General features: G+C 42.9%; 1 protein-coding gene across 2 annotated transcripts in view; it reads right to left on the bottom strand.

The window, feature by feature from the left end:
* Window positions 1–4,505: 4,505 nt before the first annotated feature.
* LOC115322019 (ribosomal protein S6 kinase beta-1) overlaps window positions 4,506–16,473 on the bottom strand; it is a 39,241-nt gene continuing 27,273 nt past the window's right edge. The window contains exons 14-16 of one of the 2 annotated variants that reach the window (XM_040220400.2): window positions 12,745–12,851; window positions 12,418–12,616; window positions 4,506–4,745 (exon numbers count right to left, since the gene is read on the bottom strand). In XM_040220400.2, coding sequence (XP_040076334.1) covers window positions 4,704–4,745; window positions 12,418–12,616; window positions 12,745–12,851 — 348 coding nt within the window. In that variant the 3' untranslated portion in view covers window positions 4,506–4,703. Of the gene's footprint in view, window positions 4,746–7,586; window positions 9,941–12,417; window positions 12,617–12,744; window positions 12,852–16,473 lie in introns of those variants that run through there. The other variant, XM_040504540.1, reaches the window with a different exon arrangement.

Genomic DNA, 16,473 nt, shown 5'->3' with positions numbered 1-16,473 from the left:
GACAAATTTGAGCAATCTGACTGCAACATTGAGAACACAAAAAGCATGTGGCAGTATTTTTTTTTTTCTTTTTTTTTTTGGGGGGGGGGGGGGGGGAACTTAGCTTGTAGTTATTAAAGGAGATGAAGACAGAGATAACAGATGTATTTTGGAGACTGGCTGTGAAGGGGGGTGAACTAGTCTGATATATTGTAATTTCTCAAGTCATATTGTGACATGTTATACTTGAAGCTATTTTCCTCCAGAGGGAGCAATACAAAATAAACTAAAAAAAAAGTGATGTGGCTGTGTTTCACATTGTGTGTGTTGCTCCAGTTACTTTGCAGATCTCTCAAGAAACTATGCAGACGTATGAAAATGCCTTTCTGCAAGGTGTGATGAACCTCATTGCCATTAGAGGCTGGAATAGGCATATTTTTGTTGTAGGTAATAGGACATGGAAAGTTGCGAGATGACAATGTGTCGTGTAGCTTCTAAGGAAGAAATGTTTGTTTTTTTGGTGCTGCAGCAACGGAGGCCATAATGCACCAAAACATAAAGGAACCAATTTATACATAAATATAATTCCTCTTCTATGCACTACACCATTATCAAAGATACCTCTAGTTCAGTGTTTTTGGAGTTTATTTTTTGTGCAATTCACAGGGTTTTTTTTGGAGTCAATTTATTGCTGGAAATTCGGGGTTTATCGGAGTTTATTTTTGTTAGATTCCCAATTCTTAGTTCCTCTTTAGTTGTTTAGTTTTTTTTTTCAAAATAAAAGTAAATAATGTAGGTAACAAATGTACACTGAACTCATTAAAAAAATTACCGGTACTGAAACTTGCGATTGGTGGTACTAACTGTCCCATGACAAGTTTTGAAAACCTGTGTTACCTAATAAACAAATGTTACTTCGAAATAGCCAAACTCCTGGACGGATAAAACCTTCACCTGCTCTCCCCATCCTATGAAATCTACAGGTTGCTATCTTTCAGTTATAAAAACACAACCAGAACAGTGGCTTTTGTCATGGTCCAGAAGTACATTCGCCCATTGTACTGAACGTTGACAAGATAATTGGGAAACTCTCTTTGTCAATAATCCAATATCAAGAAAAAAAAACTGGATGGACTTTTTCTCAGAGCCTTTGACGCTGTGTCCCGAAAAGCTTTATTAAAATACCGTTGTTTTTTATTGCCATCATGACCTCAAAATTCAAGTTTTTAGGATAAATCGCAATTGTCAAAATCTTAACGGCGAGTGTTTTTCTAAGTTTATCGGATTTATCACAAAAAAACAGAATCCTACCTATAACCTCCTTTCCAATGGAAAACTAGCTAATAAATATGGATGCCAAGTCGATCTCTGGAGGCAAGAAAGCTTTCCAATATCACTTCAACAGCCTTTTGATTTTACAGATGACTGCCTAGGCTTACTAACATCATGAGCACAAGGAGAATGCATGAAGGGCGATTCACACAGTTGCATTGAGACGGACTGAGTGCAAGGGTTGCTATGGCAACATTTGTGTCAACTCCAACAAAACCGGGTAAAAATCGGTTTTGTTGGAGTTGACGAAGCTGTTGCCATAGCAGCCCTCGCAATCTGTCGGACTCAAGTGTGTGAATTTTCCTTAAGAAACTCCCATACGAGTGAATCTTGTCACAGGCCATGTGCCCTTGCATAAAAACAGTGCTTTTGCGGTTCACAAGTGTAATTGGGCACAGTAGACAGGTCTGTATTCGTTTATCAAAAACTGCTTATCGATACATGGCTCCCTTTAAATAGAACATTTATTTAGCCTCATTGACCCATGTTACACCATGTCGCATGAGGGACATCATGACAACTCTCAACACCGTAATATCGCCCGACACCATGATGATGGCAAGATGCCCCAATGGCTTTACATATTCACAAAACACTCAAAATGTGCCATCTCCTTAATGTGCCTACAAAAAGAGGGGTGAAGAGGCCCTATAAAAGCTGTGCATTTAGAATGCCGTTTTGGAAATGCCAGAAAAACAGCCAATTTTTACTAGGTGGATTGGATTACTGACTTCACTTAGGTCACTGGAAGTATAGTGGGTCGGGCAGCTCGGACACAGCAAAAGTGAGTCCATGGGCTTCAAAGGCACAATAGGACAACGCCGCCAGAACCTGGCCTAATCCACTTGCCCCACAAGCGAAAGAAGCCGTCGACGAGATGTTGCAAGAGATGCTGCTAAAGCAAATGCGAGCTTGTTGACGATCAGCAGTGATAGAAGCAGCATTCGACCTTTCGTAGCAGGTTCTATAGCAGGCATAATGGTTAGGAGCACCCACCGACGCTTTTGGAGCAGATGCCAACACCTGTTAGCACATCTTTTAAAAATTAAAAATTGATTGCATCTCTCAATGAGTTCATCTTTGTTAAGGATTGCAAGTTCCTTTTTTAATACTGAAGCATATTACTTATAATTTTTTTTAGTAAGAATAGATTGGACACAAAAAAAAAACACAACTTCTTTTTAGGAATATGGCTGAGGTCAGATTAGGTTCCATTTGGTATTAAGAATAGTTGAACAATGAAGCACACTGCAACACTTCATTCGAGATAAAGCCTCTCCTGCGTTTTGCACTTGATAATTAATTTAGCCTGTAAACATAATTCCTTTAAAATTCCAGCAGAAAATCTGCACATATACTAAAACGTTTATCATACCTCAATCACAAACTGGAAAAACCCACAAATATTATGAACGTTTGTGCTTTAAAGGTGACACTGTGCCTTAGTGGCGTTGAACCAGAGTTGAACCAAAGTTTGCTGCCCGGGAACTACCTTGACTACCGTATTTATTCAAATAGAGAAGCGAGCTTTTTCTCTTTTCTCGACACAGCTTTTTAAATTTAAAGGTCAACCTACAGTCAAGACCAAAGAAGGCAGATCTATAATAGTACTGAGCATAATTTCTCAGCCAATCACGCTAACACACGAGTTCCCCCACACTGCTCCTAGCACTCCAGTTCAAAGTGGTGAAGCGTGACGTGCGCTCGCTGGTGCGAGGCCATGATGACTGATGTGAGCTGTGCAAGTGACATGGTACACTGTAGTCATGCCATGGGGAAATGTTGCGGACACTATAATCAAATGATATCACCAAGAATAAAAGACCCCGGGTCAGTCTTATTAGAGTAGCCGCCATCCCACTATTTTGCAAAGTTCTCGCGACTTTTAGCTCCCGACATCGCCAACATAGTCTGGAAATTCGGACGACGACGGGACCAGTGCAGTTGAAGAGTAATCTCTGCACTTCGTTTCGTCTTAAGTCGAAGCGCAATGGGACGCTACGAGTCAATAGGACCAATCAAGCAGTGTCATAAGTGTGAAATCATGGCATTCTTCATCAACCTCAACGTCCTCTTTCATTGGCTAAGCCAATCAAGCACTGCGAATTCTCCTAGACTTGGCATTTTTAGCAGGTCTATTTGTGGCTATGTGGTTGAACCTCCGACTCTGATCTGACTTGAGTTGAGACAAACTGTACAGTGGTCAGAGACACTGTGAATCCATTTTGTACAATTTTCGTCTCCCTCTGCTTCTCTAAACATTAAAATGACCAAAAATAAAATATTTTGATCTTTCGCTTTGTTTAAGCATGCTTTGGCGCAGGTGTGGTGCAATTCTCAGCAAACACGGCACTTTGGTGCAAAATGTAGCAGACATTCTTTGCTGGCACAATTTGGTGTAAATGGCACAGCACTTCAATCACTGGATCAGTCAAGGAGACAGTGTCGACAGAACGATCCTCCAACGAAAGAGTCAGAAAAGGAAGAACAGAGAGGTTAACCTAGGTTAAAGTCCTGGTTGGCTACTCTGTTTTGGGGAGGGGGATGTGGGGAATTCCAACGAAAGGACGTTCCACAAACAGACTGCCACCCGACAGTGGACGCATACAACGATCTGAACAGGCGGTCAAGTTCCGAGCAAAGAATTTCAGCTCTTGTCCACCATACACGTAATGTACACCTTCTGTCTTCGTGGCACAGCATTCACGAACAATCTTGGCATTGTTGCCACGATCCACTTCTCATTAGATTAAACAGCCGTCCGAAAGTGGTTTTAAGATGTGTCATCTAACATGCAACCCTCAAGGTCAAAGCGGACACGCCTCAGAAATGAAACACAAAGAAAAGCACAGCAATGCCGATGCTTCATCACGGAAGCCATGGAGCCGCTCGAGCACCGTGTGGAAAAGGAAGGCTTGGCGCGCTGCCTCCAGCAAGTCAGTGGTCCCTCGGACATCATCTGCGCTCGTTGTGTGCTTTGTGCGATGGACTGCGAGGCGACTGTGTCTACATCTACGGCCTCAACAATGGCAGCAGCATCGGCACAGGCAAACGTGGCCGTTCACGCAAACACGCCACAGCCGAGGAAGCAAGGGATTGGATCAATGCGGCAAGGCGAGCAAAGAGGCAGGTAACGATGAGGGTCCAAAAGTTGGCATCTGGTGGCCAAGGAATACACAAACACACACGCCGAATACAATACCGGCAGAAACAACTTTAATACGTTTAGAAACATTACTCAAAAACATTTCACTCGTGGAACTACAATGCTTTCGTGTTCCATAGGCAGTCTGAAGTCTTTTTTAACAGTCGCACCTGGTTGTTTCGTGTTTATTTTGTAGCAGGTGAGCAATCCCACAGAACAGTCCAATGGTTCTGCTTGTGCACAGGCATCAGTTAATGTGGCATCCATTTCTCCAGCTTGAATGCTCTCCCTAGGAAATGAAAATGTACATATAGTTTTGTCACCAACATTGATTCTTTGCTGCCAACACCTGGCACAGTTGGTAGGTGCTGATGAGCACCCTGGCATGGCCATCCCACTTCATAATTCTGCAGAAACAACAGAACTTGGCTACCCGATAGTTAAAGCCAAGCTAGTTCTCCATGATGTGTAGGAACGGACCTTTTTTGCAAACCTGGGCACATCTTTGATGGTTTTCTAGATTTTAACCTGGGGTCACAGCAGTATTGTTCATATGTTTAACAACAGAACAGAATTGTGGCATGCTCCAATACTATGCCCTTCACTACCCAGGCTTCATTCATATAGTATACCAGGAGTTTCACAAGGACTTAAAAATCCCTAAAGTTAGGCTGGTTAAGAAAAAACAAAAAAATTTGTTCAGGAACGAACTGCTACCCACGACAGATGTTGGGGATTACAAGAAACATACTAATTAGCTAAATAATTAGCTAAAATTTACTAATACACATTTTAGCTAGTGAGGATAAACATGATTCCAATTAGAAACCTGCTGAGCATCGAAAACCATTAAGTCATTATTTTAGAAAGACATACTAAGCCCAAAACTGAATTTTATAACGTAAAAAATAATAAAAACAAAAAAGAACTTAATTTGGATGCATTTTTATGTCAAGGGGCAGGACCACTGGCACAAAGATGCGCTCAAATAAAAAAACCTCAAAACACGAGTTGTGTGAATATTTGAATAGTTTCGAATTATATGCCAGTAAATATTAGTTTCAAGATGAACTGTGATATTCATACTTTTCCAAGTGTTAATTGCAGCGAGTTAGACTCGTTGAGTGCACTTCTCACCAAGTCACGGAGCACTGCAGGGAAGCAAAGCAGAGAGCAAGTCGTCTGCTTCTTGTGCAAGAGTTGCGGCGACGTCAGAACGACGCCGAGCTCCGATCAGTTTTGATTGAAAGGATGGTGGTAGACCTCAATGCAGATGCCTTGAAATCTACTCACTGTTTTTCAACCAGCCAATAAGACCTTAGCATTCTGACATGATCGTAACCCCTGTGCAAGAAGCAGACAAACTTGCGCTCCGCATAGCTTTCGCAGTGCTCGGACGAGTCTTCTTTGAACGGGAGCAAGTGGGAATGATATGCTAGACGAGCCCACATGCTTCGCACCAATGCAGGGCTGAATAATTGACGCCGAGCTAAAGTTTAGAAGAAAAAACCAACCAACATTATATATACATAAGCATATGCATTGAGTGTGACAGTGCTTATCTTAAAGGCTGCCATTCGTGCGAGAGGCGAGAGCTTGGAAGGGACTGCCGACATGACCTGTCCAAAGGATCTAAAAAAAACAAACAAGGTGTTATTGTACCTGAATGCTCATTTTCTATCCGGCTTGGGCACACTAAAAACAGACAATTTTTTTTTTTTTTTAAGATTGGTTGCCTTGTTAGAATCTAGACGAAGCTACTCCCTTGCACAGACAGACAGACAAACTCGCTCTGCATACCTGCAGAGCTCGTGGGGATAACCTGCCTAGATTATGCAAGAGTATGTGTTGGGCAACATCCCTGGCTCATCATTTTTTTTTTTTTTTTATGTTTTTAGAGAAAGGATGTTTTCATATAGGAAGATTCACAAGTCTTCCTGACTAAGATAGCTGCCACAATTTTGTAGTTTACACGAATATAGCTATATTAGAATTAACCGAGCTTGGGATCGGACAAATGGAAGGCTATGAACAACCTTGACGAGTTCAGCTGGATATTTATTTAAGCATGGTGCACGGTGGTGAAAGGCTAGGACAAACTATTTGATCGAAAAATATTCAGCCAAAACCACTATTTGCTTCAAGCTCAAAATTCACTATTTGCACACTACTATACTCCATTTCACAATAACTTGGCAAACTGTGGAGGCTACGGCCCCCGCGATCCAATAAGAGCGTCTGAGCAGCGCGCGGGACCAGCCGTCTGCTGGCCAAGAGTTGTCTGCTGCGAAACCAACCAACTTCACATAACAGCCACCGCCGCATCATTGCCGTCCGCTAAAGTGGCGATCTCTTCTGGAAAAGTTCACGAGACAACCATACGCTCAATTTACCCATGAATCTGTGGCAGGTGCTAATGCCAGGAAGACATTTCGAGCAGACGCGGTCAACTACAAGGCTGCGATCATTCAAAAGCCACATTCTCTGAAAAGGCTTAATCTGAATTACGTATTGTTGTAGCGTGTAGTGTAGCGTAGTGTCACTAGAGGTGCAATTGCACTAGTTCAATGTCCGTTAAATGAAAAAGAAGCCTGGAATTACTTTTAGTCACGAACGGCGCTGTTGCTATGGTGGCAACAAAGCCTGAGTGACCGCGACCATGGAGTGTTGTCATGCGCCTTGCTCCGACGCCCTCATTGGGTCACAGGGGCTGCAGCCTCCACAGTTTACCAAGTCATCGTAAAACAAAGTATAGAAACGCGTCCAAAGTGAGAGTTTTCTTTTAGAACGTCTTAGAGTACTGTATGCATATCTTTCTAAAAGGCGTTGATTTAGTATTCGACGATGCACAAAATGTTTTTAATTGAAACCTCATTTATTTTCATCAATTAAAATGACAGATAGCAAGTCTTATGTAATTATTTAAGCTAATAAGTATGTTTTTTGCAATCCCCAACGTCTGCCATGGGTGGCAGTTTACCCCTGGAAAGAGTGTTGTTTTTCTCAACAACCTTATTTTTAGCAATATTTTAAAAAGTTCTTACGACTCAAGAAAGGTCCATTAAGGTTAAAACAAGGTCACACATCTTTTGAGACCACCTTGTTTTAGCTGGAACACAAAAGACTGACATCGTTCATACAAGTTTTATTTCAATATTGCAACCTAAATGTGCTTTTTTTTCAAGTTTTCGAACTAACGAAACGATCGAAGATTGGCAAACATTCTCGGACATCACAAGACCATGAAGGGCCGAATCGTCACGACAGGAAAAAAACGGAAGGAGACTACAGTTGCCCTTTAAGTATACAAGCTGTACACATCATCACTCAAAATATATTAAAAGTGCACCAATATATATATATGTATATATATATCAGCCTATGAAGATCTAATCAAGAGGCCATGAGCTCTTTTAAATTATATGCGCAGCGAATCGGCAGCCATCGACCAGACTTTAAAAACGACCTGGCTGTTAATAGCTTCATGAAGGCCTCCAACATGATATGAACATCTTCACACAATTCTTTTTAACTTGAGTTTTGTAGTTAGAAAACACAAAGCAAGAATAGGCATGTGTGTATAGAAGAGCAGTAAAAATGAGGCATGCAGCAAGAAAAACAAAAAATTAATTCACTGGTGTCCCAAAAACGGTGAGGTTGCACCAACAAGCTTTCATCTATTTAGTAGCCTTCTTACTCTCACTCCAAGCGCTACGAGTGTTCTTGAGCCACTAAATATGCTAAGAATGACTGCTGCCCGGAATTGCGCAATGTAAATAGAAACCAAAAAAAAAAAAAAAAAATGTGCCTGTCGTGCTTGTGACAGCACTTCAACAAATCTAAACAAAACCAACAACATCCTACAACTGCTGTAACAACCAAAAGGTACAAGCAGCTTTGGACTTATTTTATACAACATGAGCATGACTTCATAAGCAGCAGAAAAAAAAATAATAAAAAAAACGGACGCACACAGACACACATCCTAGCTTCCCACATCGCAAACACAGCGAGCGCGCACAAGCACAGGAAACTCGCAAGCATGAGCTTCTTCGATGAGTCTACTTTTTGACTGACCTCCGCCACTGTTCTCGATTAGCGCTCGCTAAGGCAGTACAGCTTTTGTTTCAAGACTTCTCAAGCCCTCTTTACAGCCACCCCAGGTCCAGAGTCCCTTGTTCACCGTCAACACTTCCCGGATCGGTAGCCAAGGCAACTGGCAGACTTTCCACGGCATGTTGTTACAGCTGCTGCCATCCCTTTGGGCTTTGATAGATCTAGCTTTTTTTTTTGGTACTGGCAGCCCTAAGCACAGCCAGTTCCACACACATACACCACGGACATGTTTGTCTCTTTTCTTGTAGTTTGGGAGACGTGGTTTGTTTATAAGGCACCATCTTTCACGGGGAGGAGTTGCCCCCCATTTCCCAGCAGAGTACTGGCAAATGCTCGCTCTTGAGGAAGGTAGTCTCCAAGGCTGTACAAAGATTGCAACAGCACCAGCGCAAGAGCTTGGGAGAACCCATAAGGTTCCACGTGCAATTGCGTGCTTTGGTTTATGGCTGACAGTCGCAAGCAAGCTGGCAGGGTTGGGCGAGTATTACTGTACAGTTGTGCTTTCTACGAGAACATTGTTCTTTGATGCCGGGAAAGCTATTGAAGGACAACAAAGTCAAAAATTATGCGTCTTTTCAGACGAACAGCAAAATGACTCGTTTGTGCGGAGTGGGTAAATGTGTACCCATGGGAGGCAAAATTGTGCTCCTAAAAATTTTGGCTCCATCACGGAACTGAGACACTAGCATAAAAGGTTTAGAGAAAAGATACGAGCAAAGCAAACTAGTCTGAATGCTTGCCCAGCCCCAAACACTAAGGTTAGCCAGGCTTTCAAAGTGGGTTTCAAGGCAAAGACAGTTTCACCTGCCACTCACAAACACACAAACTGAAGGAAGTAACAGTCATTTCCCCGCCCCCAACAAAACAAAATAATTATATTAATTAAGGCGCCCCCAGAACCGCTGCAATGCAGCTGAGAAGGGCGAAGCGACTTCTGGAGTTTTTATAGGCGAGCGCCGAGTAACCGAGGACAAAGATAGCTGTACAACTCTACACGCGCACAAAAAGTGACAAAATACATTTTTCGGACACCATGGGCAACCACACATGCTCGCTAGATTGCAGTCGGAAAAAAAAAAAAAAAAAAAAAATCCCCTCCGAAAATTTGGACTTTTTGGGCCCAGAAAGGGGAAGAGAAAGCAGTCCAGATGGCAACACAAGGGCACATTCTGTTTGCTCATTGTCACGAGACTCTAGGCACAGAGTTTGGATAGAGAGAGCGGAGCCGCGCACTGTCCGCCGCAGCCCAAGCTTGCACGGTGCAGGAACTCGCTTGGAAAAAAAGTTGGCACGTGACAATACTGAAGACGACTTTTGGAAGCCAGGACAGTCCTCTCCCCTTCAAACAGCACTGGGGCCACGCTAGGGCTGCAAGGAAGGAACGCGACACCAATGTGTCACAGCGCAGACATCTCCCACTTTCCTCTACGTCGTTCCTGGGTCGCCACTGAGCTCTTCAGTGACGCTAGGATGCCAGTACGTCAGCTCTGGCATATCTTTTGTTGTCCTCATAAAGTGAGGACAACAAAGTCCTCGGGCGCTTATCACCCAAGCACGCAAAATGCAGAAACCGGGCTGTAGATGCATGTGCCAAGACCAGTATTTTTTTCAGAAAACAATCACTGCTGATGCCCAAAATCTGTTCCACAGCCCAGTAGACAGAAGGCAGTGTGCAGAAGGCAATTATAGGAATGGCCAATAGGACAAAATTGTGGAGCACCCAAAGCAGTCGCATCTACCGTGTTTGCACGACTATAACCCACACTTTTTTTCGCCAAAATCGGTGCCCATAACTACATGCGCATACAATCAAAACCAAAAACCAACTAAAAAAAAAAAAAAGAAAGAAAGAAAAGCAACTTTCTAGTATCAGGTGGCCAGCCTTATCACCATCTTGACCGTTTGTTTGCATTCGCCATTGTAATATTTGCGTTCTCTCGCGTCCATGGATTCGTCTTTGCCGTTTTAAGATGGAAAAAGAAAAGAAATTTGACTAGAAGGCGTTATTTAAACGCCATCATGCTGGTGTGAAAAGATAACAATGTAGCAGCACTCCGTGGCCTAGCAATCCCAGCAACCCGACGAGCTCGCACAGTGTTGTTTGGAAGAAAGATCCTCTCAGAGGCGACGGTCGCACACTCGTAAAAGCGCAAGAAGCGCGGCACTTAAAACGCTGAAAGCAAGGATTACCTCTGTGGACAGCGAAGAACCATCGTCGGACTCTGGCAACGGCGACTAGTGCGCGGCATTCATTTTTGCGTTGGCGTGCATTGCATAAAATGTGTTTTATGAGGCATGTGTTCAATGTTCATTATTTAAAGGGGCACTGACACCCGAAAGGTCGTATTTATTTTTATTGTCTAAAACGATGCAAGTTGCAGTCATAGACACGCAAAAAAAACCGCATCGCGAAAAAAAATTTTCCCGCGCGCGCGCGCGCCTTTTTATTTCTGGCGTTTGATTTTCCCGCCTCTCGCCTCCTCGCTTCTTTTGATCGGAGACGTCAAAAATCAGGAAATTTAGAAGCTTTGTAGGCGACATCTCTATAACATTTAATTACGGCAATCCTAAAACATGTTTTTTAACGCAATTGCGTTGAATTGGATTGAAATACCAAAAATCGGGAGTTCGTTGTGGTGCCGTCTCCTGGATTTGTATCCTCCAACGGAAAACAGGCGACACCGCTCAAAACCGGTCCGCCGCAACGCCGGGCGCTCGCTCCTTTCCTCCTCGCTTTGGGTCGCCATGGCAACAGCAGGGAGTGGTGAAAGGAAGTCGACTCTCAGGTCTCCGCAATTTTTGACGTCAAGGCACCGGCGCCGATCGCGCGGGAACTTCGAATTCGGCATTTGGAAATTGTTTTTTTACTTCACGAATACTGAATTCCTAAATCTCAAATTTTGAGGGTAATGTCCCGGCATCGTTTTCAATCGTTTCGGATAATAAAAAAAAATATGATTTTGATGTGTCAGTGCCCCTTTAACCTGTTTGGTAAAATCTGCAGCAATTTACTATTTAAATATCTGGAAGCTAAATCTGTTTGTGCGTTAGAATCGTGCAAGCATCTTCGGGATAAGCATGTTCACCACGGGCGAAAACGCTTGGATATTCACACCTGATTCGCACTAAAGAGCTATACTTTATTACGTGTCCTTGACATCAATACGCTGCTTCATGTGTCTTATCACATGTGTCTCACCATAGTCAATGCTACAGTATGACAATCTTTTACTACTTTTATGCGGGCGGGCGGGGGGAGGGGAAGAGGGAAGGCAGCGTTGTTTTTTTTTTTATGCTACAGAAGTACAGCTGGGCCTTGTACCATTGGTGCCGTCCGTTGCAACAGCAAACACTCTTTGTTTAAGTGTGGAAGGAAGTTACCTAACTTAGGTTAATGATCAAAATCTAAGAGTCTCCCCGGTAATACGGAAGGCTTGGCAAGCATAGAACTACTAAGAGCAATCAAAAACCAAAAGTATTTTGCATCATTTTTTTTTACACAATCATGTAATGATGGCACAGCTTCTACAGCTGTTTGCTGCCTAAACAAAAGAGGAAAAACATCTGAAAGGACCCCACTCTTCTTTTATCTTGCCAGGAATACCACCATTTAGGAGAGAATCGACAGATGGCAATAGTCGAAGCGGCAAATTACTTCTGCCGAAGGAAGAAATCAGAAAGAAGGAAATCCTCCGCGAGACGGCAGCAAAGGCATGCCATGATCTCGTCAAGTACTACGGAGATCGGTTTTGTTTCACCACGGAGCACCGGGAAAAAGAACTACCCGCCTTGCCGCAAGTGCACTAAGACATCCACGCCAAGCACAGGAGTGTGTCCCCCCTCACCTTGGAGCGTGGTGCGGCCATCTTGCGCGTGGGTATGGCGGGGGACCTTGGAGGGTGCTGGGGGGGCCCCAGGGGAAGGCTGGTAGTGTCCATCTGCTCTTCCAGGGAGCCTCCGCCCACCCCGGCCACGCTGCCGTTGGCGCGCGCAGGCTGAGCCCCCAGGCCAAAGTGTGGGTGCACCAGGCGCTTGGGCGCGGGACTGCACAAAAACGGTCTAAATAAACTTGATAGCTAGCTTTCCTGAAAGCTCAATGTCTCCCAAGACAATAAATATAGCAAAGCTGAGCCAAGACAGATATCGAGCAGCAGGAGTACGGATGTCTCTACCTGAACGGTGGCCGAGGGCTGTTGGTGAGCTTGCGAGGTGAGCGGGCCTTGATCACCGTGGGCCGGTGAAGCTCCTCCAACACCGAGGGGGCCACGTAGGTGAAGCCCTGCACCACACCACGTCGCACACTTCAAACACTGCTCACAGACATTAAGGTCACGTCTTTGCAAATCGGAACGACGCCAGTTTAGAACGAGAAATCTAATCGCACCAAAACGTAAAAGAAAAAAAAAGTTTATATTTTTATGGTGCATTTTAAAGGCACTTGAAATCTTAGATTTATGGGTCCCCTTTGCCTTGCTGCGCCGGTGATTTTCGCCGTGCCACGGCCTCCCTGGTTACGCTACACCATGGCCTTTTGTGTCACACATATACGCCGCAGGAGTCATGTTACATCGCGGTCACACATAACCTGCGGCGACACCCAACACAACCTTGGGATGTCCCCTTGTGGTGTCACAATGTCACCTTAAATGCATCACCGATGACTACATGACGACGTCATGTGAACACCACGATGTCGTCGTCATGGTGTCACATGCAACCGTATCATAGACACCATATCTATGGACACAAAAACTCTGGTTGGGCAATATCACGAAAGTATTTTTAGTAGTTATATTTCTGTATAGCGATACAAGTTTTCAATACAAATTTTCAATCAGCATCTGTATTTCAGTATAAAAATAATTTTTGGTGTATTCCTTCTATTGCGATACAACCCCGGGCCAATGTATCTCGTTAAAATGTTTGGAAAAAAAGTGACCCCCAAGCAAAAGCTCAAGGTAGAAGGTACAGTAAGTAGGACCTTGAGACTTTGTTTTCAAGCAGACCAAGGTTTGTTTCGAACATTCTGGCCCCGACATTGGTGACTCCCTTCCCTATTTTCCAAATATAATGTATGTCTCCCGGAGTGCTTCAGTTGGACTATTTTTTGTAAAATCAAAATGTTGAAGGCACTGTGGGTACGAGATTAATTATTCATTGCACTCCCAGCCCCATTTACCAGGGCGAGCGTAAAGTTTCTTCCTTCAGATCATCAGATAAAACAATTTAATTTAGAAGCGATGTCGTGAAGTGACTGCAGAAAAGCTGTTGACATGGAACTAGAGGATGCTGACCAGAGATGGGCAAAATACATGCAAATATGTATCGAAATACAAATACAAAATACTTCGTCAAAAATGTATTTATAATTACAAATCTAATTACATTTCCAAAAAAAGGTACAAATACAACCAAATGTATTTGGTCTCCCTTAAATACTTTTCCAAAATTCGCTGACGCAAATTTCCTCGAAATTTGCGTCAGCGACTTCAGGGCACCTGCAACAGGTTTCTGGGTATCTCATTTTAATTTTGCATCGCACACTAGGGAGTTAGTGTGCGAGGCTTTAGCAATGTAATCGAAATATAATCACAAAAAAATGCAATCAGCTTGGACGTAATAGGTGAAAAAGTACAGAGCTTCAGGCACCTTTTTTGTTGATTACATTTTGGTATAGGCCAACAAAGAACCGAGGCGACCGAGACACGCAACACTAGCTGGAGAATTTTCGATTGTTGCAACACGCCCCAGTTACAAAAATCTGGACGCCCCGCGCATTTAGAATGTTCCAGGCAAAAATATGGATGGAAATCAGGCTGGAAAGCATCACAAGCTGTCACAGGCACTTATTTTGCCAGTCTGCCTGTGAACGTCGATTTCGTCACTATTCTTACCTTGGACTAGCACCGTAATCACAAAGTCACTAAACGCTTGTGCTTGATTGAGAGACACTGCATTCGGTGCAGAACGTAGTTTTCTTCCTACTCTGGACCGTGACAATAAATTTGAGGGATGTATTTTCGCCCACAAAATTGTATTTAATTATAATTGTATTGGAAATACCCACGTTTTAGTACCTAAATACACATGTCAAATACATTACCCAATTTTTAATTAAATACAAATGCAAAATACACAAAGTATTTAAAATACGTATTTCAAATACTTGTATTTGAAATACTGTCCATTCCTGATGCTGACCTTTCGGTGATGTTATAGGTATTTGGGTAGATATAAAACAAGTTTTAAGGTTCGTGGTATTGTTTCAAAGGCACGCAATATTTCTAAACGAGAACTGCACTGTATGCTAGATGGAAAGTATTATTAACCTACTGAAAACTCGCATAGATCCCACAGCTTTATGTTAAAAGAAAAATTGGAATTCTACGCATAACTATTTGAAACTCGAGAATGTGCAAGTTCATTTCCAATCTTTACCTTATGGTTAGATTTTTTCGCCTGTCAACAAATTATACCTATTACCACCTCTAAGTGAGGTCTTTATATACAAAAAAAAGAAAAAAAATTTTATGGTTTAAAACTTTTTCATTGTGAAAGCGGTTTTCGTTTGTTTTAATATGCACCCATGTTCGTTGACACTTGCAGAACGCTTAATCGAGTTCACTAACCTGAATATCTGACAAAATTGGGAGCGGCCGACCAACGAGCTCTTTAAAAAAAGCTACTTGTTATCAAATGCAGTGGAGTGTAGCAGCAAAGTCGTACATGTACTTTTAATTTGTATTGGCCTCATGAGTAAAACATATGCAGCAAAAATTTGTTTCTTTTTGGTTTTACAAGCAGCAACTTTCAGCCGGAGATAAAAGAGTTCACATCACGCAAAGATCTTAAAAAAATATATATGCGAGCATTACTGCCTTGGCAAAATGTATTTCTGCATATGCATTTCCAAATACTTTCATTATTTTTCAAATGTATTTCCAATACATATAGTAATACTTTTGTATGGATGTATTTCAGTATCACTATTTTAGCTGACTTCGTCATGTATTCCAGTACTTATAGTTCCAAACATATTTTACAGTATCCCTGCCCAATCCTGTAAATACTATGCATTAAAGGAGCTGTGGACTATTTTAACGTTCAAAAGAATTGGCATCTTCTGCTTTTGATAATGTGACAAAAAACACACCTCCTTTCATCGAAATGTTGCGATTCCGCCACGTAATAGCGAGGCAAAACTTGGAATATTCCCCGACCTGCAGCCGCAAGCGGCGGCCATGAGAAACACGCGGCGTGACTTCAATGGGGAATCTTGTAGAAAGATAGCAAATTGTGCGAATACCTGCTCGATAGAAGGTGTAACTTTGCTATAAATCTTGTCGTTCCAACATATATATATGTACGTCAAAAACCTGGTATCATCGACAAAACTTTTATTATACAAAGTTTTAGTGGCGCCATTTATCCTAAATCCACAAAACCATCAGCTCTCTCTGCTACCGCAAACAGCCGCCAGAAGCCAAAGGGGGAGGGGGCACAGGGCCGAACGGGTATGGCCGGACCCGGATTAGACTTTCCTCCTTTCACCACATTGTTCACGCAGCGCTCGCCAGCACGTGGTCGCGAGCGGATGAGTTCTTGCTGCTCACTGATGGCTCTAAAGAGAGAACTTTTCCAGAACCCCGCACTTACCCCATCAACGTCACTGCGCACGTGACCCGGAAGACGACGTACGAGTTGAGAGCCGGCGAAAACCAGGACCTTTTTCATTTTTTTAAAATAAAAACTAGGGTATCCAGGCAAAATCTGTTTTCTGTAGTTCACTTCAGAAGTGTCAGGCATCAACTTCCACAATAATTTAAGCAAAGCCCTGAAATTGTTGCACAGCTCCTTTAAAAGAAAAAAAAAAAAAAAACCTCCTTCAGAGAGAAGGTGCA

This window comes from Ixodes scapularis, unplaced genomic scaffold (genome assembly GCF_016920785.2).
Source record: "Ixodes scapularis isolate PalLabHiFi unplaced genomic scaffold, ASM1692078v2 PGA_scaffold1__304_contigs__length_218370807, whole genome shotgun sequence".
In the NCBI taxonomy this organism is placed as follows: domain Eukaryota; kingdom Metazoa; phylum Arthropoda; class Arachnida; order Ixodida; family Ixodidae; genus Ixodes; species Ixodes scapularis.
The sequence above is the reverse complement of the archived record's forward strand: the minus strand, read 5'-3'. Positions and strand labels throughout refer to the sequence as shown.